The sequence below is a fragment of the Columba livia genome, chromosome Z (assembly GCF_036013475.1).
Source record: "Columba livia isolate bColLiv1 breed racing homer chromosome Z, bColLiv1.pat.W.v2, whole genome shotgun sequence".
NCBI classification, from domain to species: Eukaryota; Metazoa; Chordata; class Aves; order Columbiformes; family Columbidae; genus Columba; species Columba livia.
In genome coordinates, this window is record NC_088642.1 from 80411160 (window position 1) to 80434260 (window position 23101).

General features: G+C 41.1%; 2 protein-coding genes across 4 annotated transcripts in view; one reads left to right on the forward strand and one right to left on the reverse strand.

Moving 5' to 3' along the window:
- Positions 1-13766, reverse strand: part of TMEM161B (transmembrane protein 161B) — a 45902-nt gene extending 32136 nt beyond the window's left edge. For both annotated transcript variants that reach the window (XM_065046500.1, XM_065046499.1), the window contains exons 1-2: positions 13637-13766; positions 2335-2438 (exon numbers count right to left, since the gene is read on the reverse strand). In XM_065046500.1, the coding sequence (XP_064902572.1) occupies positions 2335-2438; positions 13637-13639 (107 nt within the window). In that variant the 5' untranslated portion in view covers positions 13640-13766. The remainder of the gene's footprint in view (positions 1-2334; positions 2439-13636) is intronic.
- Positions 13478-17846, forward strand: LOC110360570 (basic proline-rich protein-like). Of its 2 annotated transcripts, none has more exons than XM_065046501.1 (2): positions 13478-14108; positions 14677-17846. In XM_065046501.1, the coding sequence occupies exons 1-2, from the start codon at positions 13491-13493 to the stop codon at positions 14704-14706; spliced, it is 648 nt and encodes a 215-aa protein (XP_064902573.1). In that variant the 5' UTR covers positions 13478-13490; the 3' UTR covers positions 14707-17846. The 2 variants fall into 2 exon arrangements, 1 of the variants encoding a protein (XP_064902573.1); XR_002416528.2 differs by lacking the exon at positions 13478-14108 and adding an exon at positions 14133-14581.
- The last annotated feature ends 5255 nt before the right edge of the window (positions 17847-23101 follow it).

Consider the following 23101-nt stretch of genomic DNA (forward strand, 5'->3'; position numbering starts at 1 on the left):
AATGTGGAGATCTACGCAGATACTTACGCTGCCAATTCATTGACTTCAATAAATGTGAATGTTCAAATTCCAGTAAAGGTGCAAAAATAGCATTGATTGAAAAAGTTTGTATTTCTTTACAAATTTAAGTAAATAGCTTTTTCAGTCAATGATAGCTGTTAATTCTGTAAATGAATAATTACCTTAAATCTATCTATTCCAAATTTAAAAGCACTGTTAGAAATGTACACATACAGACATCTTTAAACCAACTGGTCACTAAAGAATTCCTGGCTTGCCTTGAAATGTGTTTATCCTCCCTCCAATTTGGCAAGGGCTATCTCGCTTAGAAAAGCTTCCCAACCCTTCCTTCCCAAGACACTTAAGCCAAATAAATTAAAAACCAGTTTTGGGAACCAAAGACTAGTTGAAGTGTATTGACAAAGGAAAAGAGGAACAGGTGGTAACTTGTCCTAGGAAAGCTGAACTGCGTAAGAGCATATCTGCTTGTACCTGTATACACTTAGGTGTGTATAAAACCCTTCACCATCCCACCCACACAGGTCTGTCAAAGAAAATACTGCTGGCAAAAAGACAGCACTAAGGAAAAAGTGTTAAACTCTCTAAAAAAAGAGAGTTTTTCAGCCAAACTAAGAACTATTTTTCTTTCTGCCATTAAAATTCAGATTCTTCTTGCAGTGAGGCTTCTGACTTGTTTTTATTTCTTAGAACACAGAATTATTTCTTTCTCTTTATATAATTCTTGTATTCAAGAGGTTATTCACAATGACTGAAACTACACTACACTAAAATAGTTACCAGATAAACAAAACACTGAAAAGTAACAATGAGATTTTCAAGACTACTAACATGAAAAGCAATAAGACGACTCCCATTGACTTCAGTGGGAGCTGAATTCCATAAGCACAAGTGTGGAAAACCTGCTTTATATATTTATCAACCTGCAGGTGTACGAAGATGAAAGGAGAAAAGGATGATGAAAAATATTTGAACTGCAAACCACTCCCTATCATTGTCACAAGGCATGCATTAGAACAAGGATACAGAAAGTGAAAACTTCACAAGAATGAAGAACACAGGCAAAATATTGAGCAACTCTTTTAAAAGGGCAATTAAATATTTAAACCTTGAAATAAAACTTTAAATAAGTCTTTTTAAATAGGACATAAAAAGCAGAAAATGTCACTTGAAGAATCACTGATAAAAAACACTATGTTCGTAACTAACGTTAAAAATAAATGGTACACAGCTTCATATTCATTAATGCAATATTCTTTTTATAGCCCAAAAAAGTTGATCAATACCCTACAGATGTGGTCATTAATGAAATTTCATACAACAATTAAGACTATGATTCTTACTGGTATTATTCACCTGACAGTTTCTGTTTTCCATTATACTTAACCAGCGATACGTAACAAGCAGCTGAACAAAATTTAGAGTCATTTTTCATTAGTAACTCTTTGGGCGATGAAATGTGGAAAATTAAAAAGAAAAAAGTTGCTAATTCCAAGATGCAGAGGAAAAAAGGCAATGGAAAGTTATATGACACTGGTTAAGACTCCTGTGGAGCACATTGTTATTATTCAAGGATCCTCCTTCAGAAATCATGGAGTAGAGATTCCGTATACTCAAAATTTTAACAACTACAAAAGACAGCACAATACCTTCTAACCATACAAAGTGTTTTTCTTCTCAAATAAAAAAAACACAGTGCCTATGATTCTTTCAATATTTAAGATACTGATTTATATTCAAAACAGCTGCTGGTTTTCATTGTTATGATGGATACAGCCACACAGGGAATGCTCCCTTTGCAACTCATTATGCCTGTTTGATCTATTGTTACAAGGAAGTAGTGTACTGAAATTTATACTAATCCTGCCCTATGAAGTATTTAAAAATAGAATTTTTAATAACTACCTAAGCATTCTTCATATGCAAGGCTAATCAGCAGGTGGATTATCAAGACCACTGAGCCAGCGCAGAGAAGAAAAAACCCTTTCATTCTTCAGTGTCTAGTATTCAGTTTCACTTTTTAATATTAAAGTACATTGCTGGTGCCTTTAATAATAAAAGATCTGGACAACAGCTAACTTTATGACTGATGTAGTTAATAGCAACAAACAAGTCTGTTATTTTACAGCAACACTGCCTTTGTATTACACCTTGAGCCTGTAAGTCAGGTGTTAACAATGCTATGGTAACAAATTTAAGAAAAGTTAATAGTTTTTCAAGAAAACAACCTAAATTAGTATGTTTTACTGTTAGGACTCTAATGCATAATTGCATTATCATATTCACACACAACATAGCAACTGTTTCTTGTCTTACCTGCCACTACAGAGAAGCCAACGAGCAAGAGAATAGTGAGGTATGATCTTCTGTATGACACTGGCCATTACCATGGTAACCACCAACTGCACACCTATCACACCCTGTAGAGGAAATAAGTAAATAAGTCAATATGTGTTTTAGAAAAGTGCTTAAGTACTTTAAAAAGTTAAAATAAAAACCCCTTGTACAGTAGGGATAACATTTTTTGGTTCTTTATAAACCAGAGAGACAAAATTTAAAAAAAAGAAAAAAAATCAGAAATCCCCTGGAACTTGCTATAATCAGGTATATACGTCATCGAAGGGAAAAGGCATTGCCAGGTCGCAGGGCTGGCAATGAGTGTCCTGTTTCACAGACTGTAAGGCCACATGTGGATGTGGCGTTTCATCAGACATTACGCCTCAAAATTTCATCACTAATTACAATCCCGGGTTTTGCCGTCTCTTTAGTCCTGACACGATTTAACAGCTGCCACCACAAAAATGCCTTGGAATTAACAACGCTGAGTAACAATGAAAGAAACATTGCATTGTACTACTTTTATCAGCTAATACTAACACCAATCTGAAAACCAGCACGAAGCGTATACGCCGTATTTCCTCTGTTTGCATTCAAGATTTTCATGTTTCAAACATCACAAGCAATAGTAAAATATATCAAATACAGATATGCAAGGGAAATCCACAAAACATGCAAGTTAAAAGACACTAAGAATCAGCCAAATCAGCTATTTCCACCCTTTAAAACTGTTTTTCAGAATACCTTCTCATGGGAAGGAATACAGGAACTTTTTGAACCAGCACACAAAATGCCACATTTCAGTAGTGGCATATAAAAGTTCATATTCACTTTCATCCATGGATATCAACTTCTCGTTACTGTCAGTGACTAACGATATACTTAAGATAAAATATTTCCCTCCACAGTTGTAGAAGTTGGGAATTACACTTCACTGGCTTCGTAGTGACGCAACGTGCTCACAGGAGGCAAAAGGTCAGGAGGCAAAGGTATTTCTACATATGGAAGCAATATGCAATTAACCATCGGCAAACAGAACACGGATTAGCTCATACACTTGCGAAACATTTTCTCCAATATTCCCTAAAGGAAAGAGAAAGATTTGTCCCTCCAGAACACCACACTAGCAGCACAGCACACAGCACTGCCGTTCACACCCATCTTTGGAAAGGTTTAAAAGACATGTAGATGAGGTTCTTAGGGACATGGTTTAGGGGCAGACTTGGCCATGTTGGGTTAGTGGTTGGACTCGATGATGTTAAGGTCTTTTTCCAACCAAAATGATTCTATGATTCTATTCTATGATCCCCTCCCACTAAGCATACTTCACAGAATCACAGAATCACAGAATCGACTGGGTTGGAAAAGACCTCAGAGATCATCGAGTCCAACCCTTGGTCCAACCCTAGTTCGTTTACTAGATCATGGCACTAAGTGCCATGTCCAATCTCAGTTTAAAAACCTCCAGGGACGGCGAGTCCAGCACCTCCCTGGGCAGCCATTCCACTGCCTGACCACTCTCTCTGCAAAGAATTTCTTTCTAATATCCAGCCTAAATTTCCTCTGGTAGAGTTTAAGCCCATGCCCCCTTGTCCTATTGCTAACTGCCTTGTTCTCTTGGAGAAAATATAATCACGTTATTTTTACTAGAACTTTCTCTCAATGTAAAGATAACCTAGAAGAAGTAAGGGCGATTCTTACAGAAAGCAGCTGAGGTTGGACGGGACCTCTGGAGATCTGCGTGTCCACTCTCCCCTGCTAACAGGAGCATCAACTATAGAAGGTTGGTCAGGGCCACGTGTTCAGTCATGCTTTGACCATCTCCAAAGACAGCGACTCCACAGCCTCTCCAGGCAACTCGTGCCAGTGTTTGACCATCCTCACTTTAAATAGTTTTTTTTTTTTTCTTTCTCACGTTTAAATGGAATGTTCTGTATTGTGCTCATCGCCTCTCTTCTACCAAGCACTGATGAGAAGAGTCTTGCTCCTTCTCCTTTATTCCTCCCTATCAGCTATTTATGGATAAGATGCCTCCTGAACCTTCTCTACGCTCAACAGTCCCAGCTCTCAATCTCTTCTTTTATGACAGATGGCCCAGTCTCTTCACCATCTTCGTGGCCATATACTGGACTCTCTCCAGTAAGCCCACATCTCTTGTACTGCGGAACCCAAAACCAGAAGCAGCACTCCAGTGCCTCACCAGTGACAACCACCTTTCTCAACTTACTGGTGATCCTCACCACAATGCAGCCTCCCCATGCTGTTGGCCTTTTTTGTCACAAGGGTTCACTTACGGTTAACTTCATGATCCCCAGGACTCCCAGGTCCTTTTCTGCCAAGTTCTTTTCCACGTGGACAGCCCCAAGCATGTACTGGTGCCTGCATTTATTCCTCCTCAGAAATATTGGCATTTCCCTTTGCTGAGCTGCATGAGGTTCCTGTTGACCCACTTCTCCAGCCTGCACAGCTCCCTCTGCATGGTAACACAACTACCCAATGTAGCAGCCACTCCAAGTTTTGTATCATCTGTGAATTTGCTGAGGGTGCCCTCTCTTCCATCTTCCAGGTCATTAATGAAGATGCTGAGTGACAGTGTCAGCAGTATCAACTCCTGAGGCGCATCACTAGTGACCAGCCTCTAGCTGGACTTTGCGTCACTTATCACAACACTTTGAGGTCAGCACTTCAGCCAGTTTAAGTACACATCACTGCTCACTTAACTTGTCCATACTTCATCGGTTTGTCTACGATGATGCTATGACAGACAGTGCTGAAAGCTTTGCTGAAGTGAAGATAAACAAGACCCACTTTTCCCCTTGTCCACCAGGGTAGTAATTTCATTGTAGAATGCTATCAAGTTAGTGAAGCATGACCTTCCCTTCATAAATCTGACTACTCACAAAGCCTTCTTGTCTTTAATATGTTTGGATTTACTTTCCAGGACTACTTGCTTTATTAATTCCTCAGGGATTGAGGGGAGGCTGACCAGGCTGTAGTTCACACATTCTCACTTCTTGAAGACAGAAGTGACACTTGACTTCTGAAGCCCCCAGCAACCTCCCGTCATTGCCATGACCTTTCAAAGATAGAGTGAGGGTGACCAAATAGAATGACCTCACATAGGCCACTCCCTCCGCACCAATGGGTGCAACCCATGAGGACCCAGGAAGCTGTCTATCTACAATTTGTTTAAATGTTCCCTAACATGATAGTCTTCTGTAGAGGATAAGCCTTCATGCTCCAGACTCTCCTACTGGTCTTCAGAGCTTGGGATTTCTGAAGACAAACTTTATCAGCAAGGACAGCATTAGTATCTTGGTCTTGCCCATGTCCTTTGCCATTAGATCTCCTGCCCCAGTCAGCAGCAAGCCCATATTTTCCATCATAACACATTTTTTCTTGATATACTTGTAGATGTTATTGTTGACATTCACATTCCATGTAAACTCAATTCTGGGTGGACTTTAGCTTTTGTAACCCCACCTCTGCATGTTCAGATGGCTTCTCCATACTCCTGCTGGGTGCCCTGACCATGCTTCCACCTCTTGTATACCTCCTTTCTATGTCAGAGTTCTGTCATGTGCTCCATGTTCATCCATGTACATCAGGATGAATTGCTCTAGAGCTTGGAGGAGGTGATCCTTGAAAGACAACCAGCTTTTCCAGACCACTCTTCTCTCCAAGACCATGTCCCATAGAATTCTTCCAAGCTGGTGAAAGTCTGCTCTCCTGAAGTCCAGGATTGTGAACCTGCTACTTGCCTTTATTCCTTCTCTCAGGATCTTAAAGCCTACCATCTGACATTCACTACAGCAAAGGTTGTGCAACCTCAACACCACCAACCAGTTCTTCCTTGTTTGCAAGTCTGAGGTCCAGCAGAGCACTTCTCCTCACCAGCTCCTTAATCACCTGTGTTAGGCAACTGCCATCAAAGCACACGTAAAAAATATCCTTGATTGTGCCTTGCTGTGTTGTCTGTTCAGAAGATACATCCAGGGTAGGTGATGTACTGTATAAGACTAGTGCCTGGAAAGCTGATGATTCTTCCCATTCTCTTAAGAAGGCCTTATCTTCTACCTCTTCATGATTACAGCTATCTACAGCAGACACCTACAATAACATCACCCATGTTGCTCTGCCCTCTAGTCCCTACCCATAAGCTCCCAGATGGTTCGTCATCCATCCCATGGCAGACTTCCAGGCATCTCCACTACTTTGTTGGCAAAGATGCTTTGCTCCACTTGGTCAGGTGGATGCTGTCCCTTCCTAGCAGTCCTCAAACCTCAAAGAGGATCCTGTGCCCATACAAGCCAAGTCCATGCTGCCATCTGCAATGCAGCCAGCTGTTAACTTACAGGATCCACCACTCTACAGGATCCACCACTCTTCATCAACCTTCCCATCCTCACCAGCAATACCTTCTTTGGTCTTAAATACTGTACTAAGGAAAGTTCTTCTTTTTAATTCCTTCAACACTTTTCTTTTTTCATTTAAATAAATCAGAAATTGTGTCAATACTGCTTTTATGAAAAATTACAGGCAGATGAAATGTTATAGATTATGTCCAGTATCATCCTTAATAAAACATGACTGAAGGAGATTAAGATAACATAAATTACCTTTCAGCATTTATAAACACTTTCAATATGTCACCACACATCTCAGAGCAAAGTGTCAAGTATAATTTAGGAGTAATTGTCACTTTTTTATAATCTGAAATATCACCTTTGGTTTTTTTTTCAGATATCATTAATTTTGTCTAGTACTCTAGCCTCTCTGCTAACCCTTCCTCCCTCCTTGAAATGTCTACTGTTCTTTTTACATTGGTGTCATCAATTCTTTAAAGTGCCTCAAAAAGTAAGACCTCACTTCTGCTAATGCTCCATGACACCAAGACCAGGGATCAAGATCAGAATTTGAAGCTGCGTGTATAATTTTAAACACTCTAGCTTTATTAGGAATTCTTCACATCTTTGAGTCCTGTGAATAAGATTACTCAAACCAATTCCCTCACTAAGGGCAAATATACTTAAAAATAAAAGGAAGTGTTATTAAAACAAGCTGCCTGCATAATATATTTGACATCTTTTAAATTACTAAATTGCTCATGAAGTATATTTGTTTACACAATAAATCATGCATTTTAAAACTGAATGTTTATTCTGACCACCTCACACCAAGCCTAGTCACTTTCATCTAATATGAGAGAGAATCCAGTCTCACCATCTAGCCTGCCTAGCAAGCCGTGATCCTCAGAGTTCACTACCTCAGCGTAAAGTTACATGAACATTTCTTTAGAATAATGTTTTTATTAGGAGGGATGCCTGACCAGGTGCCAGTGTGTCTCTTCAATTACTCCTAGGGCTTCCTATTTGTAAGGAAAGAAAATGCCTTTTCAATTCAAGATAACAGGAAGGAAAATGATGCAAATCAATGCAGCTATTTTTATACAGGCTAACAGGCCCACTAACAGAGCAAAAACACTTGCAGTTCAACAGACTATTCAGAAGTACACCTACAAAACCCATCTCCTTACTCAAGTGAAGGCTGGAGGTTGTAATTGAACCCATTAGGATAATTTTGTCTTAAGCCACTGAATCTCTCCCTGCATCCTCCCCATCGAGTTCCAGCAGAAATTCACCACGCACACTCCCACAAAGGTTACTGCAGTATTTCTTAAAAATAGAAATACCCATGGAAGTATTTCAGCTTACAACTGAAAACAACCTAGCAAATTTTAAACTATTAAAAAAACAAACAAAAAAACCCCACACAACAAAAACAATGCTATCTCTAATCTTAATTTTAAATCTGACTGTGGTAGAAACACCCTTCTGGTATTTTTCTATACTTCAAGCAATTAAAAAATTGATATACCCACTCACTTGATCAGGGTATTTTTCTCTTGATTTCTGATGGCTAGTAATCAACAACAAGCAATATGTTAACAGCATAAAGCCGTCACATGGAATTAAAAATTTCCACTGCGTTAACCTTCCTGCAATAAGCCAAGAGCACAGGAATACTGCAGGTGATATGGCCACTGAAAATAACATGCTATGTGCATATCCTCCCCCTAGATTCTCCCTGAAACCACAAAATACAGGGTTTACTCCAACTCAGGCTCTCCCTCGGTCAAGTCTCCCACATACCTTTAAGTCTTCTCATTACCACTAATATCAGTTTAAATTCAAAATCACTTCTTTAAGGAACAAGAATGAAGATTAGATGCTGGTTCCCACCACCACCTTATATCCTCTACTTGCTATACTCTAACTTAGAGAACACAGAGTTCAGAATTTAGCAAGAAATCCACAAGCAATCCAGCCTTCCTTAATAGAGTAAAACATGTATTTAAGGGAGATGTTCAAGGTCAAAGTCCACAATTACATGGGGGTTTTGAGGGCCACTGGTGAATGAAACCTGGAACCCATGAACCCATGTGATCTGTGGTAAAATAACTGAGCACAGAATCATTAACAGGCTTGATTCAAAAGTAATAGAAGCATTATTCACCTCAGAGATGAGTAACTGCTGTACAGATTAAATAAAGTATCTGCAATTACTGAACAGTTTTGGGAAAACGACATTATTTGAGCCCATTCCATAAGACTTTCGGCACTCACTGATTCCACATATAGCCATGTCCCTGTCACACTTCAGCCTTGCTGCTTGGAATTTGAATTCCAAAGCCAAGAAATCAAAGAGGAGTCAGTATCTCAATAGTCAGAGATGTTTCTATCAATCTGTATAACACAGAAGAGCACTCAGCGAATAGAAAAGATGACTAAGTAAGACATTTAAGTCAGTTTCCCAGCAAAACAGCCTGGCAAGCAACCTCAAGGTCAAAGATGAGACTGAAATAGCACAACACGTAGGGACTACACTGTCTAATAAATATCATTCTGGTTGTGTTTCTGCGACAGGGGAAGGTCTTTGATTAGAGGTGTCTTAAAAGTCTGGAGCCCAGTTAGAGGTCCTTCAGTAACTACAGGATTCTTACTCTTGCTTGTGCAACACAGCACATTTTACAAAAACGTTTTAATAAAACATGGCAGAGAATGTGTACATGGTCTACAAGAGAAGTGACAGCAGCTACGCTAAAGGATAAACTGCCAGATTTCTTAAAATTGTGAAAAAAACATGACAGGTCCAAAAGGTGACAGTATAAGGTTGAATAAAGTACAACCTAGACTTTAGTTTTCATAGTCCATACCTTTTATACTACATACCTGCAGACACTGTTGCTGATAATTTGGAGAACAAAAAAGACTACGTAATTAAGATAAAGTTAGAATACTCTTATCTAAAAGTGTACATATAATACACCAACAGCTACCTCAGAATAGTAACAAAAAAAAATAAAATTCAAAGTCCTTCTACCTAAAGGACATTTTTCTTTTCATCATGAATTGATTTACAGAACATGCAGAGAAAGATAACCAAGGTAAATAGTTTTATGCCAAGACACAACTCCAGTCTCCTCATTTTGACCTTGCCCAAGGTTATTCTCCCACACCTGCAGTAACAGGTTGGGTTTCTCCCTTACCACAGACCTAGGTATCACAAATAATTCAAACACCAAGCTTCACACAGGACTTTGAAACTAATTGTTCTCTAACAACCACCATGTCCTCCACGGCAGGACAAGGAGCTTGAGCTGAAGCCAACTTCTGCGTGCACCAGGATTGCAGCAGCAACACAACTGCCCAAAAAAGTGGCTGGAATAATCCAATTTACAGCTTCACCTTCAGAAATGCAATGCCAGCCGCTTACTTTGTGAAGCAGCAAGTCTTGTAAAAACAAGGTTTTTACACAAGTGCGCTGGAGTATTCTATAGATGTTAATTCAGGGCATATTAATCTTTTTCAGTGGTAGCAAACAAACATACAAGGTTGTAAATTTTCAAGTAAGAAAAGGAAAAGCTTTTATATCAGCAGCGACTAGCAAGATCTATAGGAGAACATAACAAATAATCTTTTCTTCTGTTATTCCAAAAGTGCAATGGTAGTTGTGAAGCCTGGAGTTAAATCAATATAAACTATCTGAAATGCCATTAATCAATGGCACGTTATTGCTCTTGCAACTAGACGAGACTTTTCCACATGCAAAGTCTTCTCCGTATGTATACGTCCACGCTCAAGCTGCAGCTTGCAAAAGCCTGACAGTGCTCGCCTGAAACACAAATGCAATGCAAAATTGTTTGCTGAACAGTGGAAAACATTATATGGGATGGCTAAAGAAAAGAGAGCTCACTGTGTTTTAAAATCAATGTTTCCTGTGTAAAAGACCACTTTCACAAAACACCTATAGGCAGAATGATGTCTTGTGTAGTTGGCAACCTGAGGCAGGTAAAATCTTATGATTTGTAAAAATCAGACATTCATAAAGCTAATTTTAGGAAATAAATCTATGCCAAGAGACCTCTTCAAAATTCAATTTTTTTTGTTTCTTTTCCTCAAAGCCATGTTTTCCCTAAATTTGTGTTTTCCTACACTTACCACTGCTACAACACAGCAGAGATGAATAAAAAAATGCATAAAGCTGCATGAAGAACACACAGGGAATTCAGGACTACCACCAAAATGCTCACCTTCGCGGGTCCTTCCCACCTGACCAGTGTCTTTCCATATATTCAAAGGAGAGCTATGAACTGCCAGATGGAAGCAGTCACCAGCAGCACGACGCCCTTTGAAACAAGGTCTTCTGTTTAAAGCCAAAACTACATTCCAGTCAGCCAACTGTATTTCACCTGGCAGTCTGGCTTCTTTTTTCCACTGCGGCTCTCCAAGAACAAATATTACTGAACTATTGATCATTAGGCAAATCAAGTTATCGCTATAGAAATCTCATGACCGGAACAAAGGCATTTATAAAATCGCACGATTATCACTATTACTGAAGAAGCCAATAGAGAATGTCTGCTGTGCAGAACACCAATATATATCCAATGTATTATTAAATTACAGGTAAAACTAGTTCAGAGAACTGACCTACACCAAGCAGGGGGGAAAGGTTATATTCTATCATGACCATTCAAATATTTTAAAAACCTAGTTTGCCCATACTTCCCCAGTCAACACAAGCAGAAACTATGAAGCCCTCAGTCTCCAGAACATCTGCTTTTTTAAACAACAGCTCTACCATTACAGGAATCATTCCAAGTATAAAAAACTGAAAAGTCTTTAGTGTCTCTGCTGAACAGACTAAAACACCATGGCCTTACACAGTATTAAGATACCTGTGCATAGTTTAAAGCTGTGAGCTTAACTGGCATTTTCACTAGGTAGATGAGTCCTGGAGGTCTCAACTCGGCAAAGTGCTGCCAGTGAACTGGTTTGATGACTTTATAAGCTTCCTGATGTGAAAGAAACTGATGAACATTTCATTCCCTTGCTGCTGTGGAACTGGAGAATACAGCTTCCAAGAAGCACAGAAGTAGACAATCATCTTTTCATTCACATCATGGAATCACGCACAAAGGTTGTTTGTCCACACTACCAGCAACTAGCAAGGAAAACTGGGCCTGATTTTGCAATCCCATCAGGCAGCAGAAGCACTCACTTTATTTAAATAAGGATCTACACAGAGAGGAAAAGCTATATTTGCTTGCAACTTTCCAAAAGCAGCTTCAAATACAGAGCTATAAACCAGCACCCATGCACTCCTAGAATTGACAGGAGTCTCTCAACACATTCTGACCGACCGACAGAAAAGAAAATAAAAAAAAGGTGGAAAAGACTTGAGAAAAAAAAACCTACACAGCGCCTTTTAGATTTCAAAACATACATAATGAAAAAATACCTTTGTAGAATCAGGTGATTAAATATTTAAGTATTAGAACAGTTAAAAGTCATATTTTACTTGAAGTATAACTCTAAAGTATATTCCCTAAAACTTCCATCATTAAAACAAACACTGTGTCACCACAGTTAAAACGATACATTGACATTTCTATCCATACGGGAGATAAATATTTGTATTAATAGCACATACAAAACACGCTTTTATACCTGCACTCATGTATCCCTATGGTGCTCTAGGTACCCAATATCTGTAAAATAAACATGTTAAAAGCAGAACAAATCAACTCAGGTGTTTTAAATGATAACTAAGACATAAATATCCTATCCAGTGTGTCTATACCAGAGATCCATTCATGAAACACTCAGCCTTCACTACTTAAGCTATGCATATCCAACAAGATTACGTCATTAGCAGCCACTACGCCAGCCAAATTTTGCTCTTCTGCAACTATCTGTATTACAAGAAGTGCATTTACTGTGAGTTATTTGAAATAAGTTGTATCTGTGCTAAAGTATTTTTTGAGGAAAGTTAATCTGAGGTAGGATTTTTCCTAAACCAAACATATTTGGTTGCTGCCACAGTATATACCACAAATACTATATACCACATGTGCCATATACCACACACACCACATACCACAACTGTGGTGTAACGCAGATTGCTGAACATGAACTAGTAGTAATGGAAACTAAAGTGGTTGGTAGAGTTTCCCAGATACATTACAGCTAATTAAATGATCTATTTAGAGCAGATCTACAGAAGATGTGAATACACAACCATATATATTTATAAAAACACGACGTAAACATGATACAGACTATCTCATCTGCCTCTATTGGAGCTCATCACCGTGCTTATCCACGGAAAAGCAGTAAGGAGGGAAATAACACTGGGAAGCAAAAACACGTCGGTGCAAAGCCGCAGTGAGAGTGCTAGCAGGACAGGACAGTATCTTCTTAACTATAGAATAGTTTGTGTTGAAGGGACCTTCCCAGCTCCCCAGTGCCCCCCTGCCATGAGCAGGGACATCTTCACCAGCTCAGGTTGCTCAGAGCCCCATCCAGCCTGGCCTGGGATGTCTCCAGGGATGGTTCATCCACCACCTCTCTGGCCAACCTGGGCCAGGCTCTCATCACCCTCAGGGGAAACAATTTCTTCCTCATGTCCAGCCTGAATCTCCCTCCTTTAGTTTAAAGCCATCACCCCTTGTCCTGTCGCAAAAGGCCCTGCTCAAAAGTCTGTCCCCATCTTTCTCATGGGCCCTTTTCAAGCACTGAAAGGGCGCAGTAAGCAGTAATAACACAGATCAACGTTTCCCCCTGCCCCGAATGCCCCCAGGCCCACCAGCTGCCCCCGCAGCCCAGACAGGCCGGGGGCGGCCGGACCTCAGTCCCGAGAGTCGGGACATGAGCGCGGCACAGCAGCGAGCCCCAGGAGGCCTCCCCTCAGAGACTCCCCGCGCTGCCCCGCTCACCATGGTGCCCAGGCCGGCCCGCCCGCCGCCGCTGCAGCCGCCCGGCCCGGCCCCGCTCCCAGCACATAAACCTCTCCCGCTGCCCCGGCTCCCGCCCGGCGCACGCCTCGCCGCGGAGGTCACGCCAGGACCCCGGCAGCTCGAAGACCGGCCTGAGCTGCCCAAACAAATGCCTGCGCGGACGGCGTCGCGGCGAGCGGCGCGCCTCGGCGGACACCCCCGCGCCCGCCGTTCCGCGCCCCGAGCGGGGAGGGAAAGACAGCAAGTGGGGAAACGCCTGCCGGAGCACAACCGACTCCCCGATTTTTTGAAAGAGCCGCCTCAGGCGCTGCTCGGACAGCCGTGCCCGGGCAAGGCACTGGCGCGACCCCAGCCACGTGATGCGGCAGGTCGCCCCAAGATGAACTTCCCCGCTTATACCCGCGGGGTGGCGGGAACGGTGTCCGCCGGGAAAGAAACGGGGACACGGCAGGTGAACGGGAACGGGAGCGGGAGGTGGGGGTGGGGAGAGCTTCAGCAGCGGGACGAAGGCAAGAGGGCCGGGGAGGGAGTACAGGGGCGCATCTGCGCATGCGCTCTGAGCGCCCCCTCGTGTGGCGCCGCGACCGCGCATGCGCAGAGCTGGGGGATGAAGCCGGAGGTGATGGCGGCCGGTACCGGCTGTCCCTGAGGGGGCAGCGGCGCCTCCCGACCAGCGGTCCCCGCCCAGGGGGACCCTCCGGCGGCTCCTGGGGGGCGAGAGGCCCTACCCGCCGCCTCACGGGTAAAAGACGCGAAGGCGTTTGGGCCGAGAAGAACGTCCCGCCGGAAAACATTCGCGTTTCGGTGTCTGGTCCGCTCGATGCATAGTTCTGTCAGAAACGATCGCGTATTGTCGTTGTCTCTTCAACTGAAATAACAAAACAGCTCTACTGTAAACCCTGCTACTTTCAATGCGCTGCCACGGTCTGTCCTGCACGAACTTGGATAAATAGTATGCTTTTATAGAAGGTATTTTTCTACCTCTGTGTGTGTTCTGATGAATTTTGCTTGCCTTTCAGAGACTCCCAGGCGAGGCGGATTCACAGTGACTCTGAATCTTGCTCCACACGCAAACACCAAGGAAAACATAATTTAACAACATCTCAACAACTGTCAGGGAGACTTACACGCTGACATTCCGACTAGTTTTTTAATTGTTCCTTTGACATACGTGGCAGCTGAAAGAAAAACCCAGCAAAGCCCACTCAACATGACAATAATGAAACAACAACGCGAACAGACTTCAAAGGAAATCCTCTCAGATATCAGAGGTTGTAGCACCAGGACCAAGACAAGATGGGCTTGACCTGTTCATTTCATTTTAGTCAACAAGTCTTGGGCTCCCCTGTTTATTAATGCTAATTTGATGGTGTTTGTCACAAGTTAAGGATGGTGGAGAAGAGCGCTGTCAGCTTAAGAAAATAACAAATTCTAAAGGCATTCTGTTTACGCTGTTAATCCCGTGTTCCGGGCAGACAGAGAAAACTAAGGAAAATTACTAAGTTCTTAGCAAAGTTACAACCAAAAAATGTTATTTATTTTCTTAGTTTAGGAATAGTGAGAGGTCAGATGCATTTGGAGAGCAACTGATTTGAGACACATTTAATGCTTCTGAATACAGAAGTCTCAAAAGTGTGAGGCTTTTATTATTAACTGATTTTGTATTATAAAGTATTTTATATTATAAACTTTTATGAAGTTACTAATTCATAACCTGTGCATGGAACTCGTGGGCTTGAGATTTCATCACTGATACTTTGGTGATGATTTCTGAAAAATAATCAGAATTTGTAAAAAGCAGAGCTTTTTCATAACTGAAACAAGAACTATGTGTTGCTTGGCTTGAACTCTAACAAGCATGAGTTGAGAACACTAGTATTTTGATTCTAGTGCTGCTTAAAGGGCGCTTAACAAAAAAGTCGTTCAATATTCACACAAAAACAAGGCCAGAGCTGTAATCACCAGATGAAAATTGAATTTTTGAAATTATTTATATGGGTTGAGTAGGACCTTTGCTGCGAGCAAGCTAAAGAAGATTGGTCTGTGCATTATTAAGTATAAACACTGTCTCACCTGTGCTAATGTGTTCCCAGACCCTCTGGTCTCTCATATCAGGCAAGTTTTAAGGAAATCATTGGAGCAGACGTGTCCTTGCTGCCCATGATACCTGGATACAAGGCTGGGTTAAACGGTGAACATGTGCGCCTCAGTCTTCAGGAAACAGGCAAGGCTCCCCAAAATGCGTACCCATTTCTAAACTGTCAGATGTGGCTTCTTCAGCCTTTCCATTCTCCTTATCCCACATAGTTAAACTGTCTTTTCCTCCAGGTTACCATTTCGTCCCACACAGCTAGTATTCTTCAACCTCCATAGGGAAAAATCAAGACAAATTAAACAGTATTCTCTGAAAATTAAACAAACAGTTTCAGAACAAATATGAGGCCTTGGTACTTATTTTTAAAATGTTCTTTAAGCTTCAATGATTGTTTGCTGCTACCTTTATCTACAGTCATGCTGGATAAAGCTATAGCTAAATGGAAAGTTAAATGTATTAATGAGGTGTTAATCTCTACATCTTATTATTTGCAGTCTCTCAGAGAAAGCAAAAGTAACTACAAATAGCCCTATGCCAGAAAGTGGTTTCTTGACCAACAACGTTGCTTCAGCATGCAATGAACTCGTTCACCCTAAAGTGGTCACAGTTGTTGACGACAAGAGGCTTTGTATTTGAATATGTCACGTCTTTTGGTCCATGTGAAAACAAGTTTGAATGTTAAATATTTTCTTTTTGTGTAAAATTACATGGCAATTAGCATTGCCTTAAACTCTGCTTCAGGTCTAAGCAAGCGTAAGTTTTCCAGTTTTTGTTACTGTATGTTGAAATGACATTAGGGGTTCAGAAAAATTTTCTATGTGTGAGAAGGAGTGGGACTGACAACACCGATGAGCCCTGAGAACATTCTTGTTACAACCTCCATGTGCTCCTTCCTTAAGCTTGTTATTAGAGCAGATCACTGCCCCACCTCCTTTACAAAGAGCATTTCCTCTGCTGTGATTTGAGGTGAGCTGTTTCATCGGGGGTTTAAGCGTGGTGACAGTAACGAGGCTGTGCCACGGGCCCCATTCTGACGCCGTGGCTACACACAGGTAACAACTTTCAGCAAAGAGAGTGAGGCAAACAATGTAATCTTAACCAGATTTAGCAATAAAATGTCTAAACAGAGTCCTCAGCTTTCAGAGTTCCTCGTGGTGTCACGGTTAATGTGTTACCAAGGATTGTTCGTTCTCAGTTTTGTATCCAGCAGACGTTTATATTGTTGGAGCTGTAGAGGAAGCGGAACTGGGCTATGGGACAATTGTTTCTGCTCTCCAACACAACTACAGTTTGAAATAACTTTGCACCCTCTCATATGGCAGTGATCTTGCTCCAGACAAAGGCAGAGTCTCAGAGAGGAGGAAAACTTTTATCAAGGACATTCCTTTTTCCAAGTTAAGTGCTAAGGAGATCTCATGATTACCTGTGAGACAGTACTGTGCTGTTGGGAATTGGAGGGTTTCAGTGACTTCCATCTGTCCTCATAATTTAAAGGGATAAAATATTATATACGTGTTTTTGAAGATGGTTTTTATCTCGCAGCTTCCCACGTGGCACAAAGCCCAGTAAATGTTCTTCTGGAAAATGGTGCTGGAACGAGCAGTAATGAGACGTTAGAGATGTCTGCAATGTAGTGTTACAGCAAGGCAAATGAGCTGCTGAAACAAAATGTGAAAGAGAATATTTATTTTATTATAAGATCAACACCATCTACAGTCCCTAGATGACAGGATGATAAACAGAAGGTAAGCTTAGATCAACAAAGGCCAAGTCACCTAATTTAAAAAAAAATATTAAAAAATGCAGTTACTTAGCAACATGTCAAAGCAAGTTTCGGGACAGAATAAGAGTTCTATTTCCGATGGTATGCCGGGTCAAAACACAAAATATGCTAGAAGTTTCCTGTGTTCTTCAGTCAAGCACAGAGATGTATTTTAGGAACCTGTTCATGGGTTGGATGAATGTTATTCCACAAAGGACGAACAAGAGCTGCTTGAAGAAATTAATATCTATGTCTTTTTTCCTACATCTGCGGAATTTCTGCTTGTTGTTTGATCTGTGAGAAAAAATAAAGAGTATCTTTGCTTGCTCTGATTAATTTGTTCCACGTCGTGAAGCAGAGCCAGCTGTAAGACTTCTGAATTTGATAAGAAATGTAACACCAGGTTTGTCACTTACAGTATATTCACAAATCTTAGGGTTCACATTCCAGTGGCCTAAATACCTCCTGAGTTTCTCGGGCTAATTATTGACGAGGTTTAACTGTCTCTGACAGTGGTTTAGAGATCTGGATTGAATACCGAACAGTCTGCCCACTACTCACCCACTGAAACTTGGGTGCAATTTTGTCCACCTGAAGATTTTTCCATATTTTTCGTGGTCCTGCCAAGGCCCTGAAAGCAGCAATAGGCGTTACCCTCCCTTATCAGTACCATAGCATGGGGATCTTTGCTGTAGCTGTCATTAGAGTTTACCCAGCGGATAAGGGAAGTTGCTATTATTTGTGAACAGGAATCTGAGGTAAATCCAGGGCTGACCTTTGTGTTAAGTTCTTTAAAAATCACTGAGTTTCTCCATAGATCCCTGTAATTACGTGAAAAAATGCAGTCCTGTATCAGGATAAAGTTATTTATGAAGGGAACAAGGAGAACACCTGTAATTGCAATATGTTCTGTTCTAACTTTCCATTTTTTGGGATACTTTACATTTTTGTAAGGCAAAGACTCACCTAAAGCCTAGTTGAACACAGGAAAGGATATTGAAGAAAGATGGTGGCAAAACCGTCAAAATCTGTTCCAGAGAGGGTTCTTTAGTTTCCTTTTTGGAAGGCAGTGTGTCAGTCTGGAAAGTTTCCATTTAGATGAATATTTCTGCATCTCCTGGGTAAAATAAAAATATTTCCCAGAATTTTAAAATAAAAACGTAGGCATTCAGCATACAAAATGTGAGGGGGTTTACTTGGTAGTTCTTTTGACTTAGGTAGGTGGCTGCTCAGCTTATTTAAACAAAGTCTGTGGATAGCGGAGCAAATGAAGCTTGCTTTCCTGTGGATTTCTATCCCATGACTGGCAGATTAGAAATGCAAGTTTCTGGTTTAAGAGTGCCTCTATTTGGGGCATTTATGATTTTTCTGTCCTACACACAGGTACTGTAATTATAGTTGAGAATTTTACTTTACAAATGTGTTTGATACAGGCCAGTGGGTTCCAAACTAAATGAAAAATCACTTACCAGCATGCAAGCAAACAGATTCACACATCCATATGAGTTACAAGTTTACATAAAGCCACACTGCAAGACCTTATATACCGTATTTACACAGGAAAAGAGACCAAAAAGAAAACACTTGTATTTGTGCCAGCAATGTGTTAATTTCAGCTGGATTACCATGCCATAAGACAGAAAGTTATGACTACAAAGGCTGTGGGTCCTTTCTTATGTGTGTGTAGTAAGTCGCCTCACAGGATCTAGTTCTGGCCTGAGTTTTCTCAATCTCCACCCTCAACCTCTCTATCAGATTTTGAAATTGTGACCAAATTATTTTAACTATGTATCTTTCTATAGATTTGGTCCAATGACTATGTCGTGCACACCCACATTCATTGAAAACCTGTGTTATCTAAAGCACATGCTGGGAACACAGCGGACGACAAACTAATCAAACTGTATGCTCCAAATTTGGCATGTAAAGTAAGGTATTCCTCATTTTATCTAGTGTCACTTCTGAAGTGGTTACTGTTCAGCTAAGCTAACTTGAAGTGTACTTTGTAATAGTTAGCACACATTTCCTTTTCCTCCTAAAAAATGAGCAATTACCTTCTTGTGAGCAGTGCAGTAGAGATAGAAGCACCTGTGGTGTGTTGTGACTTCACTTAACCGCTGCATGTTAAAATAATTTAAATGTCTCTGACAGTAGTATTTCCTCTTAAAAAGCACTGAGTGGTTTTGATGTTTTCTTCTTTGTACTGTATCTTAAGGCTTCATCTACATTGTTTCAATACACACTGAAGTGTCTGAAAAATTGAGTCATAACAGCAGCAATTTTGTCAGCTGTGGGCCAGGACATGCTACAGTTTCCCATAGTAGCATTTTTACGTAAAAAAATCTTACCATGAATGAGCAGACTACAAATTGGAAAAGTGCTCCAGATGTGTAATGTGAAAAAACGTGAAGTTCTTTGGTATTTTGGTGTTGGAGCAAACAGCAGATGATGAACGTCTCACTCAAATCTGCAGCGCAACTGGAGAAAAGAGCTTGTGCCGCTTTGCAGGAGCTGGACCCCTGAAGGTCTCGCAGGTCAGAAAGAGCATTTTAAAATCGATCGTCCACTTCATGGGGAAGCAGCATAAAGAACGAAGTAACTCCAGTGTGTTTGGGGGCTTGGGAGCGAGTTAACAACCTGACAGGAGCATTCTTTCAGATGCTCGGTGAAAATACCATGGGCCTCTACTTAGTGTCTCTGCTCCTCAGGCATCCAGAAATGTATTCCAGGCACTTGCAGGTATCGTTATGAGCCTTCAGCTGATTCTTGTGACAAAATTAAAAAAAAAAAAAAACAACAAAAAAACCTAAAAACTTGACACTCCAAGTGTGTTCTTCTCCTTCTATGAATCAGACTAAATGAGCAATGTGTACAAAGCTTGGGCGTAGGAGTTCTCCACCGCCACTGATACTCGGAGCACCCGCAGCTGCATTCCTCACAAGAATGATGATTTGTGAAGCTCTAAACTGTGAATGAGGCCACAGAATGAACCCCCATGAGTGAGTGAGGATCCGGCAATGACTTGTTCTAGTTCCATGTTGTGAAAGGAAAGAAAAATTCCCCAGAAAGTCAGTGGCAGGAAAACCACCACACAGCGAGCCCTGAAGAAGGTAGCTGTCGTTGTAGCTGAAAGCACCGCTGCCGTCTAATAAGAGTTAATAAAATGAAGTGGTAAACCAACATGTGAGTTATGAAGATCTTCCCTTGCTGGTGGGACTTATCCAGTGTCCCATGGATGCCCATTATGTGTTGTTTATACCTGGTGGTAAAGTCTTCTGTTGCTTCAGTAGCTTTAACTGGAAATGATGCTCTGTGATCACACAATAAAAGCTATTAAGGAATTTTTTTTACTTCTTTATTTTTTTACTCTCTGTCCTCTCTCCCTAAGTCTATCCAAGTGTTACCAGGAGCAATTCTTCACTTTGTTCAAAATAAAGGAAACCTTGAAAACATCTCATAACAGGATGATTATGAAGAAATAGGGATGGCAGCATAACAGGCTGAATTAATCCCTGATGTAAATCCATTAATTTCAGCACAGATACACTAAGATGAATCTGGGTCAAAAATGTCTAAAATAAATGTAGTCAAGATGTAAAGCTCAAATTAAAACATGGAACAGAACAACACATGTGTTGAGTGCTTTCAACTGTGTCCTCCTGTGCCTTATTGTGATTCCAACGTAGCCCTGAGGTAAAAATGTGAAGAACTCTGCCGTCCTTCTGTAATGCAAAGTGTCACAGAGGCAGTTAGCATTAGTTCTCCAATGTGTGAAGGAGAGATCAATGAGTTTTGTAAACTGGCTCCGGGTAAATGATGCTGAAACAGTCAGTGTTACAATGTTAACTGGGAATATGTAGTTCTGGAGGCCAAGACCCTTGAGTTTTGGGACATGTTTGAAAAAGCTGAATGTTTTCTATTGTGCCCTTTTAGTTCTCTGAGATTAAAAGGGAATAATAAAATAAAAATTGAAAAAGATTTAGAAAAAAATGAAAATAGTTCTGCTGGCAAACTCTCTGCTGTACAGGTGCCTACTCTAATATGATTCTCTAACAATCTGCGATACCGTGGGGCACAGGAAAACTCAGACATACTGGAAGTAAGCATGTTTTTCATTCTTAAACATTTCAGCCTTTTTCCTAAGGGATTAAACTGATTGTAACCACTGGATGTTTGTGTGTGAGTGAGTCCCACAACAGTTGCATCATAATTTCACCTGGACACTTCAGAGCTTGTTGTCCAATTCTTAACAAACCTGCCTGACAGATTCCTAGTTCTTACAAGCCTGATGAAAAGGTGGAGCCAGTGTCCAGAGGAGACCTTCATTATTGCCACCAGCAAGGGTAGCGCTACAATGTGAGCTCACCCCTGACTAAAATCTACACAGAACAGCACCCTAAATGCTGGCAAAGCATCAGCTGGCCCTCATATCTTATTCAGAATTAGGAAATCCAAGCACAAGATACAAAAAACCAAAAGAGAGCAGGCTTCGCTAACATGATGTTTGTAGTCAGACAAATTTGAGCCTGTCGTGTAATAACACCCTGGAAAAGAAAGCTGTCTGTTTTAAAGTGGTGGGCTTTGTTGTTGGTTTGGTTTGCTTTTTAGAATTTATACACTGCCTTTTATGTAATAATCTGTAAAATGTTCTTCATAAATGGTAAAGGCTGGTCTGCACCTGGCCTTGCAGATACTCAGAAGTACATATATATGGAGACAGATATGTTATATATATATGTGTGTGTGTGTGTGATATATGTGTGTATATGAAAAGCTCTGATTGATATCTATGTGTGTGTTTACATGCATATGTGCGTGTCTATATACTATATATATTTATATTTACAGAAAACTAGACAAAATGCAGTCCCCACCTTCTTCATTAAAGTTTTGGGAATAGGTGTCTCAATTTAGGACTTTGCATTTAGACACCAGTGAATAGTGCTGAGCTGAATCTTTGAAAAATGTGCCCCTTAGGTGACCAAAAAATGGATTTATCAAAACGAATATATGCACCTCTCATGCAAATATTGTTCTTCAGGCAGAAGGGCTGTATCAGGCAAGTGTCCCTTCCCTTCCCTTCCCTTCCCTTCCCTTCCCTTCCCTTCCCTTCCCTTCCCTTCCCTTCCCTTCCCTTCCCTTCCCTTCCCTTCCCTTCCCTTCCCTTCCCTTCCCTTCCCTTCCCTTCCCTTCCCTTCCCTTCCCTTCCCTTCCCTTCCCTTCCCTTCCCTTCCCTTCCCTTCCCTTCCCTTCCCTTCCCTTCCCTTCCCTTCCCTTCCCTTCCCTTCCCTTCCCTTCCCTTCCCTTCCCTTCCCTTCCCTTCCCTTCCCCTTTGTTTTTGAAATGATTCTTCTGATGGTGAAATTTCCACGGCAATTTCTGTGTCGTGCCTGAAGAGCAGCCGGTAGAAGGTCTGTTGCTATCCTAGTCTGTGCTTGCTTATCCCTGGTTCAGATCAAATTCAGATAACTTAGGCCTTTACTAATGATACTGATTTACTGACATCTACGAAGAAGACATGGAAAGGGAGAGACAGAAAAACAATGGCTGAGTGTGACAGCATTCTTGCCAAAAATCACGAGCAGTT

What these genes read in the sequence shown, in the direction of transcription:
- LOC110360570 (XM_065046501.1), top strand. Translation starts at nt 13,491, where the DNA reads ATGCCCCCAGGCCCACCAGCTGCCCCCGCAGCCCAGACAGGCCGGGGG. An exon ending in AAGAAACGGGGACACGGCAG is followed by an intron (nt 14,109 to 14,676) that starts GTGAACGGGAAC and finishes CTTGCCTTTCAG; the next exon opens with AGACTCCCAGGCGAGGCGGA.